The sequence below is a fragment of the Mus caroli genome, chromosome 17 (assembly GCF_900094665.2).
Source record: "Mus caroli chromosome 17, CAROLI_EIJ_v1.1, whole genome shotgun sequence".
Classification (NCBI taxonomy): Eukaryota; Metazoa; Chordata; class Mammalia; order Rodentia; family Muridae; genus Mus; species Mus caroli.
Genome location: NC_034586.1, coordinates 67429798 through 67450964, shown reverse-complemented (window position 1 = coordinate 67450964; position 21167 = coordinate 67429798). Strand labels below are relative to the sequence as shown.

Below are 21167 nucleotides of genomic sequence, written 5' to 3'. Positions count from 1 at the left end.
GAACTCACTTTGTAGACCAGGCTGGCCTCGAACTCAGAAATCTGCCTGCCTCTGCCTCCCGAGTGCTGGGATTAAAGGCGTGTGCCACCACGCCCGGCTCTGACTTTTTTAAAAATTTATTTATTTACTTTACACCCTGACCACAGTTTCCCTTCCGTCTCTCCTCCTGGTCCTTCTCTGCAACCCCTTCCCCACCATCATCCATTCCTCCTCCCTTTCTTGTTCAGAAAAGGGGAGGCCTCCTCTAGGTATCAACCAGCCTTGGCATTGAAAGTTGCAGTAAAATGAAGCACATCTCGAATCTTTTCCTACTGAGGTTAGACAAGGCAGCCCTGTTCGGGAGAGGAGCCGGAAGCAGGCAGCAGAGCCACAGAAGGCCCCTGCTCCTGCCGTTAGGAGTCCAACAGGAAAACCAGTCTGTACAAGGGTTACCTATGTGCACAGGGCCTAGGTCAGTTCCATGCATACTCCCTGGTTGGTGGTTCAGTCTCTGAAGGTCCCCATTGGCCCAGGCTAGTTGATTCTGTAGGTTTTCTTGTGTTGTCCTTGACTTCTCTGGCTTCTTCAATCCTTCCTCCCCCTCTTCCATAGGATTCCCCCATGTTCCATCTAACGTCCCGCTGTGGGTCTCTGCATCTGTTTCCATTAGTTGCAGGGTGAAGACTCTCCGAGGACAGTTATGCCAAGCTGCTGTCTGCAAGTATGTCATTAATAGTGTCAGGGTTGGGACTCCCTCTCAAGGCATGGATCTCAAGCTGAACCAGTCATTGGTTGACCATTTTTCTGTCCCTGATCCATCTTCCCCTCTGCACATATTGTAGGTAGGGCAAGGTTTTCCGGCCCCCACCTGCCTTTGACCACAGAACTAGGTTTTCAGGCAGTTGGTTATTTGGTAGTTCATAACTAGTAACAGTGGAGAGTTGAAAAGATGCTTCCGGTTGGGGCCATATTGCCAAACACCTGTGCCCTTAGATTGTAGAGACAGAAGAAGAGTAAGGATTTATGCACAGATACAGTGAGTGCCCTGGGACAAAGAGGAAAGGAAAAGCTGAGGGTGTGTGTGTAGCTCGGCATATATGAAGCCCTGGATTTAATCCCAGGGGGAGGGGCAGTTATTATCCAGATTTAAAATGATTCCCTGTAGGGAGGTTAAAGGAGACAGTCCCCCTCCCTCAAATAGTCATAGAGCTGGATATACAACCTCCCGACCTGAAGCATGGAATTGGTTGAAACTGGAATGAGAAAGGACCCTAAAACATTCTCTACCAGTCTGGTAGGTCTGGGGCTCAGAGTTGCAAAGCCTTTTAGCTGGCAAAGCCTGAATTTACACCACCGAGACTACCCTTTTCTTTCCAGAATAAATAAAAATAACGTCTGAGGAGACAAGGACGTGGAGAAGACACCCCTTTTAAAACACTTTAAGTTTCCACCCCTTGCCCCCTTTTTAAAGCACTTTTTTAATTTGGAGGAGCAGCCAGCTACGTTTGAATGTTTGTCTTCTGGGACATTCCAGCCGGAGTTTAATCACTATTTTGAGTAATTAAGAGGGCGGAAACTTAATCCAATTAAGGCATTTAAAGACTGGCCATAGGGAGTGATAAAGTCATTAGCATGTGTGTGTGTGTGTGGGGGGGACAACGGTCAGGTGAGTAAGCAGAGACAGAAACACACACTCCTAATCCTTTACCACATGGTGCCCTGCACTGCCTAAGGGCTCTGCCAACTACAAGACTCACCTCCAGGTGTGCCCCTTGACCTTGAACCTCTAGTCCAGCTAGACAAAAGAAACATCTTTAATTTAGGGAGTAAAGAAGAATCGCTGACCTAAAGGGTGTTTTCTATTACCAATCAACTGTATGTTGTCTTCCTGCTTTCTGACAAGATCCTTTCTCTTTCTCCCTCTTTGCCTTATTTAATGGCAATAGGGACCAACCCCAAGGTCTCCTCATCCACACACCATGAGAAGTATCAGTGCTGATTTACATACCACCTCTCATAGGCAGCAGACACAGCATTAGTCTCAAAATCACTAGGGATTTTTGTAAATCTGTTTCTGTCCCGGGAGGGGACCACCGAGGGGGGTTAGCCATGTGACTGTTGTTGGCTACTGGGACATTCCAAAGGAGCCAAGCAGGGCCTTGATAAACACTGGCATGCTGATGTTTTTGTTTTCGGAACATGATGATCAGGTAAGACACTAGGTTTTCCTGGTAGAGATGTCTAATTAGAGAACTCATGTAATTAAGCCAACAGCCTCAGCTTGATTGCCAGCCACGGACGTGAGCCTGTCACCTTCCACTCACCTTGGTGAAGATGCGGGTGATTAGGCTAAGTAAGCAATCTTACTGGCAGAGCTGCACAGAGGAGCTCAGTCAAACTGCAGTATCATGAGCCAGCAATGGTTCCTGCTTAAAGTCACTACATTACCGTTTTAGGAAAAAAACCAAAACAAAACAAAAAACGGTTGGGCAGTGGTGGTGCACACCTTTAATCCCAGCACTTGGGAGGCAGAGGCAGGCAGACTTCTGAATTCAAAGCCAGCCTGGTCTGACAGACTTAGTTCCAGGATATCCAGGGCGACACATGAAGAAAAATTAAAATCTAATTTAATCTTCAATAACTTTATATATTTACATAATGTGTTCTGTTCATATTCACCCTCATTCCCATCTCTTACTCTTCTTGCCAATACCTTCCCTTCCTTCTTTCACATCCTTTAAAAAAAAAAAAAGGTTTTTACCCTGCAATCACTGGGTGAGGCTTGCACTCCTGAGCATGGGCGTGGTTTAATTTATAAGATCTCGGCAGCTGGCTAGAGTTAAGGCACTACATTTAAATACACTCACACGTTCAACCACAAAGTCAGGTGTGGTTGTTCAAGTGTGAAAGGTCAGCTCTCAGAAACTGGGATCTGAAGTACTGGGATACAGAGGCCAAACTTGATTACATTAGCAAGACTTTGTCTCAGAACAAGCACCACACAGACAGACAGACAGACAGACAGACAGACACACTCACATAAACCAGTATTGTAAGTACTGGTTTTATTGCTTTTTTTCTAGCTTCTCCTAAAGCACTAACAAAAATACTAAAGATTTAAAAAATGAGTGGTAGGAAAGAAAAAAAGATGCAGGGCCAATAGAATACACTGTAACAGTCTGTCCACCTATGTGTTTCAGCAGGTGTTAAAAGATGACTTCTTTTTTTTTTTTTGTTTGTTTTTTTGGTTTTTTTTTTTTCTGAGACAGGCTCGGGTATGTAGCTCTGGCTGTCCTGGAACTCACTCTGTAGAATACGATAGCCTAGAACTCTCAGAGACCTGGCTGCCTCTGCCTCCCCAGTGCTGGGATTGAAGGCATGTGGCACCATCATCCATCTTTAACGTTAAGCTGTTTTTAATTGCAGACTTAAGTGTAACTACTTCACTTCCTGATCTGTTTCTGAAGCAGCTCTGTAAGTATCTCAGGGCGTTCTCAGCCACAGCTTGAGTCTCATCCCGAGGGGGAAGGGAGGAGGGCACTACACAGGGCCACTAAGTTTCACTGTAGTTTGTTGTAGTACAACAGGTAATTGACACAAGACACTTTAAAAAAAAATCCCAGCAAGAGCCCGGGCGGTGGTGGCACACGCCTTTAATCCCAGCACTTGGGAGGCAGAGGCAGGCGGATTTCTGAGTTCGAGGCCAGCCCGGTCTACAGAGTGAGTGCCAGNAAAAAAAAAAAAAAAAAAAAAAAAAAAAAAAAAAAAAAAAAATCATCCCAGCAAGGCAGGTGGATCTCTGTGTGTTTTAGGTCTACACAGTCAATTCCAGGACAGCCAAGGCTACACAGAGAAGCTCTGTCTGGAAAAACAAAACATGTATCTTTTGGTGCTTTCAATCTTGACAATTTGAGTTTGATCCCTGAGACAATTATGGTGGAAAGAGGAACCTAATTTGCACAAACTGTCCTCTGACCTCAATACCTGCCCCAGGGCCACCTTTCAACTAAAAGTGTCCATGTTTCCGTGTGTGTGTTCATTCTCTCGCTTCCACACATGCATGTGTGGGGGGGAGTAGTGTTTAAAATAAATAAAATATATTCAGTAGGTATTATAAGTGATGATGAGTGACCAGAACTAACCAGGGAACTGGATCATTTCAAACCCACTTTATTAATTTCTCATAAAGAACAGACCCTCTATATATTTAAATTTTTTTTGAAGAATCAAAGGTGATTGGCACAAGGAAGTGTTCTGACACGATTCTAGACTGCTACACTGTCATCTAAGCAACTAACTGAATATGGAGTCGTTGTTGGCTTCTGACTTGTGCTCTGCCTGTTTCCCTAGTGCTAGGATTACAGGCATGTACTGACTCACCTAGCATAACAGTTGACATTTCTTTCTTTAAAAGGATTTATTATTATTAATTTGCTTGAGACAGGGTTTCTTGGTGTAGTCCTGGCTGTCTGAAACTCACAGGCCAGGGTGGCCTGAAGCTCAAGAGGTCCGCCTGCCTCTGCCTCCTGAGTGCTAGGATTAAAGGCATGTGCCACCGCATCCAACTTCTTAGAGCTGTCTTTAATAATGCTGCTCAGAATTTTTTCTTTTTTTTCAGATGACAACTGAAAAGCTAATTTTAAAAAATGATGCCGGGTAGCAAGCATAATAGTAACAGAATTGTCCTGTTTTCTGGTATCCCCACCCCCATTTGAACGGGGTGTTCTCGATGTCGCTACAAGTTTGTTCAAATAACAGCTGGTCCTGGAAATGCTGTTACTGCTATTGATGAATAACATACTACTCTCACTTTTGTTTTGTTTTGTTTTGTTTTTTTTTCGAGACAGGGTTTCTCTGTAGCCCTGGCTGTCCTGGAATTCACTCTGTAGACCAGGCTGGCCTCAACTCAGAGATCCACCTGCCTCTGCCTCCCAAGTGCTGGGATTAAAGGCATGTGCTACCACGCCCGGCTTCACTGTTACATTTTTAATGTAAATATTTATACATACAGGATTTGAATCTTTGGAGACACTAGTTATGCTGTGATGTGTTTCGAAAAAGTATTCTAGTTCATCATGCTGAGTTGACATCGTAATAGTTAAGATGGTCCAGGAATTGTACACACTGTATTAAATATGTAAGGTCTTACTTATGCGGGCTGGGTTACAGAAACTAATGTTCTCTAAATAATGAGAACAGACCAAAAAAAACCCACAAAAAACAAAAAACAAATCCACATCAGGACCAGCTGTTAAGGATTTGATTCCCTGCACCTGCATCTGGAGGCTCACAACCACCTCCAACTTCAGAGAATGGAGTCCTCTGACCTTCAAAGTGCTTCTGGTTTTACTTATGAGATTTATAATTTGGTATTACAGAGAAATTGCCCTGTTGACCCTTTGGCTGTTAAGCCCCAATTTGCTGAACCACAAAGGCAATTCATCTTGCTTGTTAACTAAGACTTGTCTTTCTCCAGTTGTTCAACTCAAACACGGTCCATAAAAGGGATAGGAGGAAGTGGTTGTGTGAATTTTAAAGATAAAATGTAAAATGCCAGCTAGGAGTAGTGACTCACACCTCTGAAGTCACCAGGGTTTGGGTTGGGTCAAGGCAGGAGGATCAAAGTTTGAGGTAGGCCTAGGAAGACTGACAAAAAGCAAAATACAGTAAGGCTTTACAGAAATCTCATGATAGTTGGAGGTTATTCTTGTGTCTCCTGTCTCTCAGGTGCCCTTTCAAGAATATGACCAGCTTTTGGTCACAACTTCACCTACCTCACCTACTGTTTCATTTTCTCTTCTTCCAGTCATACTATTTATGCCGCTCAACGCATACCTTCACACTTTTGTATGTCTGGCCAACTGTCCTTGGTGCTAACAACCCGGTCTGTTTCCAAGGTGCATTGACTTTGAGTCTAGCTTTACCATTGATCATAAAGGCTCCTGCGAACCTAGTAAAACAGCACCCTTAAATCTGATCCAACTTCTAGACACATAAAAGAACTCAATTAATTAATGGGTTTCATTAATTTACGCGTTGCTCTCAAGTACAAAGCATCCAGGTTTTAAGAATCAGAGAGCAAGCATCTGGCAAGGTTACTCTTCCCCCCCGCCCCCGCATGTCTTGCTATCTGTATAGTCAGAAGCGCATCCCCCAATAATTATGCTCAAGTTTTTTATTTATTTATTAATTATTGGATATTTTCTTTATATACATTTCAAATGCTATCCCGAAAGTTTCCTATACCCTCCCTCTGCCCTGCTCTCCTACCCACCCACTCCCGCTTCCTGGCCCTGGCATTCCCCTGTACTGGAGCATATAAAGTTTTATGCTCAAGTTTTCGAGGAGGCTGTCTTACACATTGCACGCTTAGAAGCTGACTCAACCTCGGTGAGTAGGTTAGGCATTATCCCAGACTCACAGCCAGCCGCCTAAAGCCTCAGAGCCAGGCTAACCCGGGGCGCGCATCGCGGCCTCGTGACGTCAGAGACCCGCTCTTCCTCGAGGCCGAGCTTTGTCTCATTGTCCCACAGTCGAACCCACCCACGACGGCGAAGGAAGCGTGCAAGCAGAGCGGCGCCCGGTGTTTTAGCTAGTGTCCACCGCACCGGGACCCAGGTGGTGCAAGCTTCCAGCCGCCGCGTCCGCCCGACTTGGTAGCGCCCTGGAGACCGCATGGCTAGGGGGAAGGCGCCAGGGCCCTGCAGCAGGAGCCTGCATAGACCCTGGGGCGACACGCTTGCGAGTTGTGCGCTCCCCACCCCCCCCACCCCGGCAAAGGCCCCTAAGGCGCTGGGAGCGGGCTTCCAGGCTGTCCCCAGTCCCCGTGGTCCGCTGGAGCCCGGGGGCGTGGCCTGGGCGCGAAGGCCCGCCCACTTTGGCCAGCTCCGCCCCGCCCCGCGGCCTGCTGGACTGGCCGGGTCTCCGTCCGCCGTCCTCTTCCTCCTGCGCAGCAGCCACGGCGGCGGCCCGCTCTCAGGTCACGGAAGGAGGCTCAGTGGGCGGCGGCGTACGTAGCTGGCGGGCTCTGAGGCGCGCTCAGCGCGTCCCTGTGTTCGCGGGTCGCGGAAGTGACGTACGGCACCCCGGCAGAAGCGCGTTTGAATCGGTTCCCGGGTTACTTCCCGGCCGCTGCCCACAGTCCGTGCTGCGCGGCCCGCTGAGGCCCGGAGCCGCGGCGGCTGGAGCCGAGGGCACGCGCGGAGTCGGTGTCTCCGGGAAGCGCGCCCGAGAGCCGCAGGGCCTTCTCTTTTTTTCTCCCTCAACATGGCAGCGGAGGGCGCCAGCGATCCCGGAGGCCTCTCGGAGGGATCTGGGAGAGATGGCGCCGTCGACGGCTGTAGGACGGTGTACTTGTTTGACCGGCGCGGGAAGGACTCGGAGCAAGGGGATCGCGCACTGCAGGTCGCGGAGCACGCGGACTACGCGGGGTTCCGCGCGTCTGTGTGTCAGGTACGTCCCGGGGCGCTGGAGGGGATGCTCGCGAGGAGGTGAGGGTAGGTGGCCCGAAGCCTGGGTGGGTCACCGCCATAAACTTGTCAGATGGCCCGGATCTTGCGGCCTTGGCCTCTGCCGGGTGCCCACGTTGCGGATGATCCCTGGTTGGATGTCCCGGCCGGCCAAGCCATGGCCAAGAATGATGGGGTCCCGCCCCTCCGTGGGCCTGTGCTGGTCTAGCGTTCGGGACTTTCAAGTTAGTGGGCGCTTATGGGTTTAGTTACTGCTTTATGGTTGCGAAGTAGTGCATCATCCTGTCGGAGAAGCACCTGGGTTTGCCCTAGTTCGTAACTTCAGAAGATGCAGAATTGCATCCACTGGACAGTCAGCGTTGCGAGGGTTGCGCTGTTTAGAGGGGGGGCGAGATTCCGGGAGTCCGGGTACCCCAGGTTCAGGGAGGTGATGGAGGGAGTCTTTTTCTGGCTTGTCTTGTCAGAAAGGTTTGCCTGGTCCGTCCCAGCAGGATTCTTCTGCAGAGTAATACTAAGTTAGGTTAGTATTAGGAGCTGTCCTTCTGGTTCTTTGAGCTCCAACTTCCTTGGGAGTTCTTGAACTAGCTCCAAGTGACCATGGGGACAACAAAGAACGAGAATACCTGCTTGGGAAAAAAAAAAAAAGAATGACTACGTAGCAAAACGTGCTTTATACTGTGAGATGCTTTGTAGGTTGTTGTTGTTCTTACTGTTGCCTGAGCTTGAGTATGTTGGGGGAGGGGTATTGCGGGGTTTTGTTTTGAGACGAGGTCTTGCTGTGTAGCTCAGGCTAGCCTAGAAGTCTCTGTTTGACCAGGTTGGCCTCGAACTTTATCCGCCTTTGCTGTCCAGTGTTGGTAGTCACAGACGCAAGTACCACCGTTCTGGGCTCTGAACTTTTAAAAGAAGAATATGGCAATGCCCGAATTAAACAGTGTTTTCCTTCCAGAAAACCTAGTTTAGGATTGGCCTAGGACACTGATTCTCAGCTTTCCTAATGTTGTGATCCTTTAATACAGTTCCCTATGGTGTGGTGCCCCCCCCCCCAATTATTCTCGTTGTTACTTACTAACTGTAATTTTGCTACTGTTATGAATTGTAATGTAAATGTCTGTTTTCCTATGGTCAGAACCACTGGCCTAAGATAGTTCTTGTATATTTGTTGAAAAAATTCAAATTGAGTTTGACTTTGCCAAAGTGGGCTTTCTTTTTCTTTTTTTTTCTTTCTTTTTTTTTTTTTTTTTTGGTTTTTCGAGACAGGGTTTCTCTGTATAGCCCTGGCTGTCCTGGAACTCACTTTGTAGACCAGGCTGGCCTCGAACTCAGAAATCCGCCTGCCTCTGCCTCCCGAGTGCTGGGATTAAAGGCGTGCGCCACCACACCCGGCCGGGCTTTCTTTTTCTTCTTTTTCTTTTTCTTTTCTTTTGGTTTTTCGATTCTTTTTCTCTATTTCTTTTTCTTTTCTTTTTTTTCTTTTTCTTTTTTCGTTTTTTTCAAGACAGGGTTTCTCAGTATAGCCCTGGCTGTCCTGAAACTCACTCTGTAGACCAGGCTGGCCTCAAACTCAGAAATCTGCCTGCCTCTGCCTCCGGAGTGCTGGGATTAAGGGTGTGTGCCTCAGGCTCCAGCTTCTTTTTCTTTCTTTCTTTCTTTCTTTCTTTCTTTCTTTCTTTTTTTTTTTAAGTGTTTCATTAATTGTTTTTTTTTTTTTTCCTACTTTTTTTTTAAGATTTACTTAATGTATGTGAGTACACTGTTGCTATCTTCAGACACACTAGAAAAGAACATCAGATCCCATTACGGATGTTTGTGAGTCACCATCTGAACTCAGGACCTCTGGAAGGGTAGTCAGTGCTCTTAACCTCTGAGCCATCTCTCCAGCCCAAGAGTAGGATTGCTCTCAACCACTGGGTTATCTCTAGCTCCTGGATCTGTTGTCTTCTTTGCTCTGTTGGTTTATGCTACAGATCCCATGGTGTTGTTTGTATTACACAGATGGGCTGAGTCAAACACCTACATACATAGTTGACCTCCTGGTTTGTTTTTTTATTTTCGTTTCTTCTTAAAGATTTGTTTATTTATTTTATATATGTGAGTACACTGTAGCTGTCTTCAGACACAACTGGAGGGGGCTTCGGATCCCATTACAGATGGTTGTGAGCCACCATGTTGTTGCTGGGAATTGAACTTAGGACCTCTGGAGGATCAGTGAGTGCTCTTTAACCACTGACCCATCTCTTCAGTCCTTGAAGTTTGTTTTCTAGAATGTGATAAAACATTGTGACCAAAAGCAACTTTGGGGAGGAAAGGGTTGAGGGCAGCCAGGGCAGGAGCTGAAGGTAGAAACTGAAACTGACTGTGGAAGAATGCTGCTTATGGTTTGCTCTCCCTGGCTGCTTCATTCATTCAGTCAGTCATTCATTCACTCATTTCCTGTCCCCCTCCCTCTTCTTCCCTCCGCTCTCGTTTCCTCCCTTCTCCCTGCCGCTTACCTAGGTTACCTGCGCCAGAGGTGCCACCCACAGTGGTCTTGGTCATGCCATATTAATCAAGAAAATGCCCCCCACGCTGGCCAATAGGACGGTTTGATGGAAGCATTGTCTCTATGAGGCTTTCTCTTCCTAGACTAGCTTGTGTGAAGTTGACAAAAAAAAAAACCTAATCAGCACAATGATTCACAAGAAGTAAAAACAGTACATCTGACCATTTGTTGGTTTGTTTGTGACAGAGGTAGGTCTAGAACACTTGGGTAGTCTAGGCTGGCCTTGAACTCCCCTCCTTTCATCTCTGCCTCTAGAAGTGCATGGCCACACCCAGCGTTAGATCAACTTGATTCCAAACAAAACCACTCTAGGCTCACTGCTGTAGTCTTATGTTTCTTTTTCCTGTGGCTATCTCCTCTTACTCCTCTCTTTGACAGAGCTCAGTTTTAGTAATCACTTTGTACTCCAGGCCAGCCTTCCACTGTGGATAAACCTTTAGCTCAGCCTGCCAAGTGTGAGGAGTGGTGGTATGGCTGGTGTGTCCATTTAAAACCATACCATTCAGAGTACACTTGTTACTTTTTTGTAGCAAGAACACAACATTTACTCAACAGTTTTCAAATATGCAAGTTATTATTATTATTATTATTATTAATTTTTTTTATTTTTTTGTATATGAGCATACTGTACAGATGGTTGTGAGCCACCATATGGTTGCTGGGAATCGAACTCAGGACCTCTGGAAAAGCAGTCAGTGCTCTTAACCCGCTGAGCCATCTCTCCAGCCCCTTATTTTTTAACCCATGAGATTTATTATGATTGTATTTATTATGAGTGTATATATACATTATACACACACATTTATGCACAGGCTGCTGTGTATGGACATAGAGGACAACTTTAAGGAGTTTGTTCTCGTCTTGCCCTATGTGGGTCCTGGGTTTTGTTTTGTTTAAACACATGCTGACTAACTCTGGCTTCTCTCAGCTTCTCCTGAATTGCTCTGCTTGGCCTTAAACAAACTGGCAATCTGTTCTAATCTTCTGGCGTCTTCTCATTCTCTGGCTCATTTCTTTCTTCATTCTGTGTCTAGCTTGTTCTGTCTGTGCAACCTGTCTCTCTATAACTGTCCCTATTTAAAAAAAACTGCCGCCTCCTTCCTTCTTTCCTTCCTCTCTCTCTCTCTCTCTCTCTCCCTCCCTCCCTCCCTCCCTCCCTCCCTCGCTCCCTCCCATGTAGCTTCCCTTTCCTCTCTTTTCTTGAGAGTTGGGCATCTCTCTGATTTATTCTGTCACATTTTTCTCTGATTCAGCACTTTTTTGCTCACTTGTCTGCCACTCAATTAGATGTCACTTTCAAACATGGGTGCTTCCTTCTATAAACTAACTTTAGCTTTCTTGTTTGGGATTAATGTTAAGGGCTGAGCCACATCATAACTAGAAGCATAATCTTGGGATTCACATTGTGATCAAATATCCTGCAATAATAGGCCCAAGCTATAATATTTGGGAGGTTAGGTCAATGAAACACTTTTTTTTTTTTTTTTAAATTTATTGATTATATGTAAGTACACTGTAGCTGTCTTCAGACACTCCAGAAGAGGGAGTCAGATCTCTGGTTGTGAGCCACCATGTGGTTGCTGGGATTTGAACTCCAGACCTTCGGAAGAGCAGTCAGGTGCTCTTACCCACTGAGCCATCTCACCAGCCCAATGAAACACATTTTTAATTTGCAATGATTTTATTGGAATTTAATCCCTTACAAAAAGAATGTTTGTATAGTCTTAGTTGAGTAAAAACTAATTCAGATAACAAAGGTATTAGCATTCCTATTTATAGATATGTGGGTAAGTATATTGACAGTTGAAAGGCAGAAGCCATCTATGAAGTTAGTCATAAACTGGACTAAGTACGCTAATCCAATATTCTAGAAAAATCCTTAAAAGAAAACCTTAAAAACAATAGTTTTATGGGTATATTGTATGAAATAATTAGATACATCTAATATTTTCCAGCTATACCGTAATCTTAAATATTTGCACATAGTTTTGTACATGTGTACATGTGTGTGGTTGTGTGCACGTGTAGGCCAGAGGTCAACCTTGAGTGTCATTCAGCACTGTCCATCTTGGGGATGTGTGTGTGTTAACGTTTGTGATTAAGCCAGAGGACAACCTTCGTTGTTGATCCTTGTTTTTTGAGACAGAGATTCTCATTGACCTAGAGTTGCCAAGTGGGCTAGGCTGGCTCCTTCTAAGGAGGGCCCTAGGGCTGAACTCAGATGGTTGGGTTTGGCAGCAAGCATCTTTAGTAGCTGAGCCGTCTCACAGGTTTGTATTTAGAGTGCTGGGATTACATGGGTGAGATTCCATTCCCTGATTTGTGTATTACATGCCTTGCCCCCTGGCCTTACAGTATTCTGTGGCTTATCTATTTCCATATGTATCCTGTAAACTACAATTTAGCTGATAGGCTTCATTAATTTAATAAGTTCAAGAGAATTCAGGTGGTCTCAGCTGGATTTATCCATGAAATTCTGATTTAATGGCCACCTATTGTTGTTTTGTTTTGTTTTAGACAAGGTCTTATTATGTAACCCTGGCAGCCTGGCCTGGAGCTCCTGGCAGTCCACCTGCTTCTGGTTCCCAAATTCTGTTTTTACAGCTATTTGCCAACACACCCAATTTTTATTTTTATCTACTATTTATTTATGAGACCTGCTGTACTTATTTAAATTTATTTAAAATATTATTTAAAGTAGACCTCCTGTCTCCTCCTCAGTTTTGGGATTACAAGTGTGAGCCATCCTGCCAGACTGGGTGGTTCATCTGTTGATGGTGTTCCTTTGATCTCCCTCCTCTGCTATTTGCTAGGGAATCTCCAGCCCGAGCACATGAGGATTTAAACCTAGGATTTCATGCAGGTAGACAGCGTTTAGCCATGGAGGTGTTATCTAGCCCTAGCTGGGATTGTCTTAACAACTTTTAAGCTGAGCATGGTGGTATAAATCTTCAGTCAGTGTAACTGAAGATTGAAGCAGGAGAATTGCAGCAAGTTTGAGCTACATAATGAGAGCCCTGTTTCAGAAATCAACAAATCCATACCCCCTCCCCCAGGGGGCAGGGAGGGAACCACATTGCTTTCCTGAAGCATAATTGTTTTGAAGGAAAAAAGTGGTCTAGGGGTTAGCATCCCAGTTTAGTTCTTTAATGACCTCTAAGAATTACATTTCTGAAGGGCTGTTGAGAGGCTAACACTTAACTGCTCCTCCAGAGGACTTGAGATCTGTCCCCAACACCTAAGTGGGTGGCTCACAACCACCTGCAACTCCAGACTCAGGACCTGATGGTCTCTGGTCTTTGAGATTACTGACACACACAAACACAGAATTAAAAATCTTTGAGAAAAACAATTTTATATCATTGGAAGATTTTGCATCATTAACTTAAAATTTTCTTGGGCACCTTTAGGTGGGAAGGATTGTGTTTCATTTTAGAAATAGTATGTCTTTTTAATTTAAATAAGTGTTAATCTGTTCTAATTATTTTTGGTAGTTTTTGAGCTTTTGGGGTTTGTCATTGTCATCTGTATTTTTTCCTTTTTTATAAATTTAGTTTTTATTATATTCACTGATTTAGTCTGTAGGGTGTGGGTGCTGGGGCTAGATAGCAGTTTGCAAGCGTTGTCTCTCTCCTTCCATCCCCAGGGATTGACCTCAGGTCATCAGGCTTGCTGAACTGTCCCATCAGTTCTGTAGTTTCCTTCTGATTATTCGGGCTCTTGATCCTTTGCTTGGACTTAACCTTTCTAATTAAGGAAGCCTGTTTGTAGCTTCCCTCAGTTCCCCCTTTGATTTGTAATTTGATTTAAAAGTTTTGTAGTGATGTTTTTAGAACAATGTCAGGCCTCTTTAGATGTCCTGTAGCACACATATTCGTACCTTAGTGCTATAAAACACCGATTTTCTTCCAACATACGTATATATCTGATTTGTATAAAATAAGTCTTATATTAGTGCTTTGTATTAAATAAATCGATTTCTTAGAGCATGCCTTTGGGTGGTTCTTCTTTTTTTTTTTTTTTTTTTTGGTTTTTCAAGACAGGGTTTCTCTGTGTAGCCCTGGCTGTCCTGGAGCTCACTCTGTAGACCAGGCTGGCCTCAAACTCAGAAATCACCTGCCTCTGCCTCCCAAGTGCTGGGATTAAAGGCATGTGCCATGGGTGGTTCTTCTTGATGTTTTAAAATCAAGGGCTTTTGAGATGACCCTGTATAAAGGTGCTTGCCACCAAGCCTTAAGACCTGAATTCGGTGTCCAGGACCCACATGGTGGAAGGAGAGAATGACTCTCTCAGGTTGTCTTCTGACCCCTACACATATGCTGTTCTGTGTACCCATAAATGAATGAATGAATGTGAGAAAGTTAATCCTTTCAAAATGTCTCACCTAGTCACTAATGGGTTTTCTTATAAGATCTTTTAATTTGTTCTTTAGCAACTTAGTATGTGTATACAATGTATCCTGATCATACACAACCTAAACCTTTTTTTGTCCTTACTCCAAACCTCCCCAGTACCTCCCCTATCCCCCATGGAATGTAACTCACTGAATCCAGTTACTGTGGCTTACCTGCTCAGGTGTGGGACTGTCCTACCAGCAGCTACACCTTAAAGAAAAATGACAACTCCTTCCCGGTTGACATCAGTTGCCAGTAGCTCCTCAGCTGGGAGTGGAGCCTCCATTCCACATGGGAATGTTCACTGGCTTGATTTTGTGTAGGTTTTGTGCAGGTACCTGTAGCTGCTGTGCGCACTGGCCGTGTGTGCACTGGCCGTGTCGCGTCCACAGCACTCTTCCCCATCTCCCTGCTCTCACTCTGCTGCCTCCAGTGCGCTCCCTGAAGGGAGTGGGAGCTTTGATGTGAATGTCCCATCTGGGGCTGAGCATAGTCACTTTTTCTCAGCCTTTGGTCAATTATGAGTCCCTGCACTGACTGCTGCCTACTGCAAAAATCAACTTCTCTGATCCCGAGTTAAACATGAATATTTAGAAGGCAGTTTGATAACATGTCCACTTAACTCAACAGCAAGATAAGCCTCACTTGAATCTGGTGACCTTCCCAAGTCATGGGCCTATGACCAGAGGTACAGTACCAGGCCTGGATTCCCTCCTGTGGAACAGGCTTCAGGTTCAGTCAGAAGCAAGTGTGTCACTATTGTATCAGAAGGGTATGTCAGTATTGTAGTATGTGGGGGTGCACTGCTTGGGGAGTCCACTGTGATTTTCCTAATTGACACACTGAAAGCTATCCATCAGAAAGGAAGTTTCCTGGTCACTTCCTATTTGATGTCTGTCCTACAACCAAAGTGTGTTGTATCTTCAGTAATAGGGTCTTAGCATCCAGTTTTAGTGGGCAAAGAGCAATAGCAATAGCTTGTGTTGTTTGGAGGGCTTTGGGGCCTCCTTGACCAATAATAGCTTGTAGGAGGGTAACCTGTGTCTGGCACTGAAAGTTTCTTTCAATAGCCTGTGTCTCTGGAGGAAGCATTGTCCACCTATGCAGAACACCTCTGTTCAATTGTCTTTAAAATTCTTTAAAACTTACATATATATGTATATACACACACATATCTTATTCTTTGATAATTTAGACAGGGTTTTTTTTTTTTTGTTTTTTTTTTGCTACATCCACACTCCCTACTCACCCGGGTTTCTGTCCTTTCAAATTTTTAAAAAACCCATTAAGTCTATTTATGTTGCTCGTATTCGCTTGGGTTTGTTTGGAGCTATCTGTTAGAACACAGTTGACTATAACCACAGGGGCTATAACCTTAAATATGATTCTCCCTCTCTTGGCAGCTATCAATCATCATTATCACTTCAGCTAGGGCTAGGGTGTAATGCCTACTTCCTCTCTCCATTGCTGGGATTTTGTTTGGTGTGGGCTTATGCAGACCTGTATGTTCTTTCATGACTTCTCTGAGTTCATGTGTGCAGCTACCCTATTGTATCTGGAAAATGCTATTTCCTGTGGTCATCCTCCAGCCCCTTCTAGAATGATCCCTGAACCTTGAGAAGACGAGGTGTGATGTAGAGACACCAATTAGCTCTGAGCATCCCAGTCTCTTACTCTCTGTACCTTGGTCACTTGTGGGTCTGTATTATTCATTGTTTATTGTGAGAGGAGACTTATCTGATGAGGTTAAAAGAGAACACTAATCTATGGGTATAGTGAGAAGTATTAGAATATGGTTTTTGTTTTTTTTTTTTTTTTTTTTTTTTTNAGACAGGGTTTCTCTGTATAGCTCTGGCTGTCCTGGAACTCACTCTGTAGACCAGAATGGCCTCGAACTCAGAAATCTGCCTCAGCCTTCCAAGTGCTGGGATTAAGGCTCATACCACCACTGCCTGGCTACGCACAGGTTCTTGACCCTGGTAAAGTTTCTACCTTGTGGAGTGGGCCTTAAACCCAATTAGAAATGGTTTCATTCTTATCTCACTAACTAGCCCTGGTGGCCTGGAACTCAGACAGCTGCGCGCCTCTGCTTCCCAGGTGCTGGCATTACAGGCATGTGTCAAGAGCCTCAGGAAATTATATATTTGTAATTAGCATAGAACTAGTTGGGTTTTGTAAGGCTTTTTATGCAGTACTTAGCATTGGTTAACAAACCTTCCACCCCTTCTTCTGCCGCACCCATGTCTGCACCCCCACAAAACCTTTAACTCCAGCATCCCCTCTACTCCCTCTTTCCTTTCAAGCCCTAGTCCTGTCCTCCCTCTTGTGGACCCTTTTTGGCTTCATGACCTCTACCGGCACTCCAGATCAATTATAGAAATCTTAAAAATCTGAAGCTAAGATTCATATATGAAGGAGAGCGTGCTTGTTTCCTGGGCTTGAATTACCCAGTTAGGATATTTTCTATTTCTAGCCATCATCCTGGAAATTTCATAAACTCATTTTCTTTACAGCTGAATAAAATTCCACTGTGTCTACACTACATTTTCATCATCTGATGATTTTACATGTTCTGGGTAGTAAAGAGCAGAAAAAAGTAATATTGTTAATTAAGCAATATATATGGCTTATAGTGATTGGTTTTGCAAAGTCAAAATTTAAAAATGCTGAGTTCTATATTTCCTAGACAAATGAGTGTAGTATTTATAATGTCAGTGTGTTCACATTCTTGTAAATGTGAGTAGACCATTTATTTCCTTTTAGTAATGATTGATTTTATTTCCTTTATTTTGGATAGACAATTGGCATTTCATCTGAAGAAAAGTTTGTTATTACAACTACAAGTAGGAAAGAAATTACCTGTGATAATTTTGGTAAGTAAAAAGTGTCCTTTTGTATTTATTTATTTATTTGCATAGTAAGAGAGTAGTTGGACACCACTGTCTGTCCAGAGCATTGATCATTTGGAGTGCTTGGGGAGCAAGGGAAGAAAGACCTTTGCTTTAACAGATCAGACTCCCTGACGTCAGTTGAGCCCATAGAGAGTGAGGCCTGGCCTTACTACCTGGCTCTCACATGGTAGCTTATAACCATCCCTGACTGTAGTTCTAGAGCATCTCATGCTTTCTGATCTTCACATGCACAAGGCATGCACTTAGTTCACGGACACGCAGGCAAAAGGAAATAAATCTTAAAGAAAAGAAAATAACTGAATGCTTAAAAACCTAGGTATGTGGTCCGTGCCTCTAACAGGAGCAGTTAGGGTGTGGAGTCGGAAGGGTAAGGAGTCCAAGACGTGTTTGAACTGTGTTAGACTCCCCATCTCAAAAAATACTGAGTATTCCATCAGGCCTTCAGTAGGTACCAGTCTTGAACTTTCCGAAATGTAACAGATTATGAGATATAATGTTGTGGTTTTCTGTATTTGTGAATCTTTCTTACTTGTACCTTTATTTGTGTATGTGTGTATTAGTACAGAGGTCAGAGGGCCACTTAGTGAATACTTGTCCCTCCTTCTACACTGTGGTTCCCAGGGATTGAACTCAGGCTGCTAGATTTGGCCAGCTGGTACCTTTATCCATTGAACAATCTTGCTGACTCAACCTGTGATGGTTTTTACAAAATTAAAAATAGAAAAAGAAATGTGTTTTAGCTGCCATGGTAGCTTACACCTATGATTCCACCACTCAGGAAGCTAAGGCAGGAGACTTGCCTAGAGTTGGAGGTCAGCCTGGGCAATATATTGAGTCCCAGGCAAGCTAAGGCTGTAGTGAGATCCTGTTTCAATAGAGAAATGACATTGAGCATGGTGATATCCACTTGTAGTCTCAACACTTGGGTGGCCAAAGCAGAAGGATCTTCCTAAGTTCAAGGCCTGTCTACATAATGAATTCCAGGCCAGTCAGGGCTACCCTATCAGTCTCCACTAAAGAGACATTTCAAAGGTGTACACACACACACACACACACACACACACACACACACACACTGGCTCACTTGTAATCCTAGCATTCAGGAGGCTGAGGCAGGAAGGTAAGTTTGAGGCCAGTCAGAGATATATTATAAGACCTTGTCTTTAAAAAGACAAAGAAACAAACAGAGAAACAAACAACAAAAAAGGGCCACTACAATGGATCAGTGCATAGAAACCATTGCCTGGTCCCCAGATGCCACAGTGGAAGGAAAAAACTGACTTCAGAAAGACGTTTTCTGAGTTCTACATGTGTGCTACGGCATTCATTTGCCCACATGTGTGCTGGCATCCGTGTATACACACACACACACACACACACACACACACACACACGCATGACACACACAAATAAATAAATAGATTTGAATATTTATTTGAGTATTTGTGGACATGTTATGCTTGTTTCATTGATACTTTTTTATTTACAACTGGAATTTGTAAATAGAGCCATTGACACATTCAGGTTACGCTATCGAGGGCATTTTGTAGGTATAATTTATGTATTCAGAATAAATTCATTGAATTTCTGATGCTACTCCACACTTCTGATTTTAACTCTCAATTACAGACCACACTGTTAAAGATGGAGTCACTCTGTACCTGCTGCAGTCAGTTGACCAGTCACTACTGACAGCGACAAAAGAAAGAATTGACTTTCTACCTCACTACGACACTCTAGTTAAAAGTGGCATGTATGAGTATTACGCGAGTGAAGGACAGAATCCTTTGCGTAAGTAATCTGCTCCCGCACGTTTTGAAAGTTGTTAGTCTCCTTTCTCCTTTGGTCACATACGCCACTGTTCTTTCACATTCCTTTCGTTCCACTTTATTACAAGGCATGGGAACCTGTTTTCATTTATTTTCTTAGTTTCTTTGAACGTATTCGACTAAAATTGGGATTTTTCTTTGTTTAAACATTTCTTTTTAATTTATTCATGTATGTGTATATGTATTTGAGTGGATGGATGGAGGCCAGGTGAGTGGTTTCCCAGGGCGGCCAGAAGAGGTGTCAGTTCTTGTGGAGCTGGAATTAGGAGTTGTCATCCCGTGGGATGGATGGTGGGAGGGCTGGAAACCAGACTCAGGTCCTCTTCAAGAGCAGCGATTGCTCTCGACTGCTGAGCAGTCTCTCCAGCCCCAGCCTCTATTTTAATAGAGTGTGATGTGTGTGCAGACATCTCTGCCCCAGAGTACATATGTAAGTCAGAAGACAGCTCCTGACCTCTACCAAGTTTACATCGGGATGTCTTTGTTGACTGCCGGCTAACAATTATAAGTTCCACAGATTCTCTTGTCTGTGCCTGCAAGAGCACAGAGATTAGAGGGGTGTGCACTCCTACACATTTGACTTCATATTGGTTCTGGGGATCCAGAGTTACTAGGATCGCATAGCAGATGTTTTGCCCATTGAACCCAGAAGTCAAATAGCCACCCATTAATAGAATTAGGTGAGCTTTAGTACACCGAGGGATCCTATAGTTAGATGTCTTTCTATGTCTTCAATACTTGTCTCTCTTGTTTTATTCTTCCTGTTGGCTATAAAATGTCTTCCAGTCAAGAAAATGCCTTTTACTTTCCACTTACTTACTTTTTATTTGCATATTCTGGGTTAAGCCCAGAACCTTGCATGTATAGGGTTAGCATTCTACTTTAGAGTTATAACCAGTCCATACTTTGTAAATCTATTTACAGAGCTAAATTGTGAGAGTAAGTTTGTGTACCTGCTGCCATGTCTTTAATATCTTCTTCTAAACCTTAACAGCTTGCCTTTTTTATCCTTTTAGATTGTGGCTTACCAGATCTTTTCTTTAGACTCCAAAGTACTTTATGCCATTAATGTTTTCATTATAAACTGTATTAAAATTCCTTTTCTTAAATGTGTTTACTGTTAGAAATTAGAAAAACATAGATAAGAGAATAAAATGTGAAAAACAACCATATTGCTACTATCTGAATGTCATCATCACCCACGCCCTGATATTTATCATTTTAGATTCTTTTCTATTAGTTGATTTTTATGGATTTTAAATATTATGTATTTTGTATGTGTTAAGTGTGGAAGTTGTATTAACAGACAAGTAGAAAGTTCTTTCATGGCCTGCCTCCCTCTATGGCCTGCTCTGCTTGACAGTACCTTTAGGTTTTATCTACTTTCAGACTATTCAAAGATCTCTTTTCTGTGAGCCTGTCTGCTTTCAAGGCTTCTCTCATCTCTGCTCTCTTCACCTTCTTCATTTTTCTGCAGCTCTCTTTAGAAGTTACATTGACCAGAAAGTTTGGAGTAGAAATAATCTTTAAATATTTATTGTATTTTATTTATGTATTTGCCTGTATGTAGATCTATGTACCATGTGCATGCAGTAGCCACAGAACCTAGAAGAGGGTGTTAGAGTCCCTTGGACTAGCATTACAGAGGTTGTGAGCTTCTTTGTGGGTGCTGGGACTTGAACCTAAGTCCTCTGGAGGAGCAGCCAATGCCCTCGATGCCGAGCCATCTTTCATAGCTTATACCATATACATGTGGAGTGGAGTCCAGAAGAGGATATTAGATCCCCTGGAACTGGAGTTTCATGCAGTTGTATGCCACCTGATGTGACCTGAACTCTGGACATCACATGCTCTCTGCCATAGAGCCATATCTCTAGCACACCAGGGTCTGTCCTGGAACTCCCTTTGTTTGTCAGGCTGGTCTTGAACTCCCAGAGATCTTCATGCCTTGCTTCCCAAATTCTAAACACATATCTTCAGCCTGTAGTAATTATTATTATTATTGTTGTTGTTTTGTTTTTTGTTTTTTCCAGACAGGGTTT

The 21167-nt window shown here is 43.8% G+C and overlaps 1 protein-coding gene across 1 annotated transcript in view; it reads left to right on the top strand.

Annotated features, from left to right (window-relative positions):
* Nucleotides 1–6920: 6920 nt before the first annotated feature.
* The window catches only part of LOC115029720 (structural maintenance of chromosomes flexible hinge domain-containing protein 1-like), a 30458-nt gene continuing 16211 nt past the window's right edge, over nucleotides 6921–21167 (top strand). Inside the window, exons 1-3 of the mRNA XM_029471074.1 lie at nucleotides 6921–7431; nucleotides 17182–17257; nucleotides 18926–19087. Coding sequence (XP_029326934.1) covers nucleotides 7246–7431; nucleotides 17182–17257; nucleotides 18926–19087 — 424 coding nt within the window. The 5' untranslated portion in view covers nucleotides 6921–7245. The remainder of the gene's footprint in view (nucleotides 7432–17181; nucleotides 17258–18925; nucleotides 19088–21167) is intronic.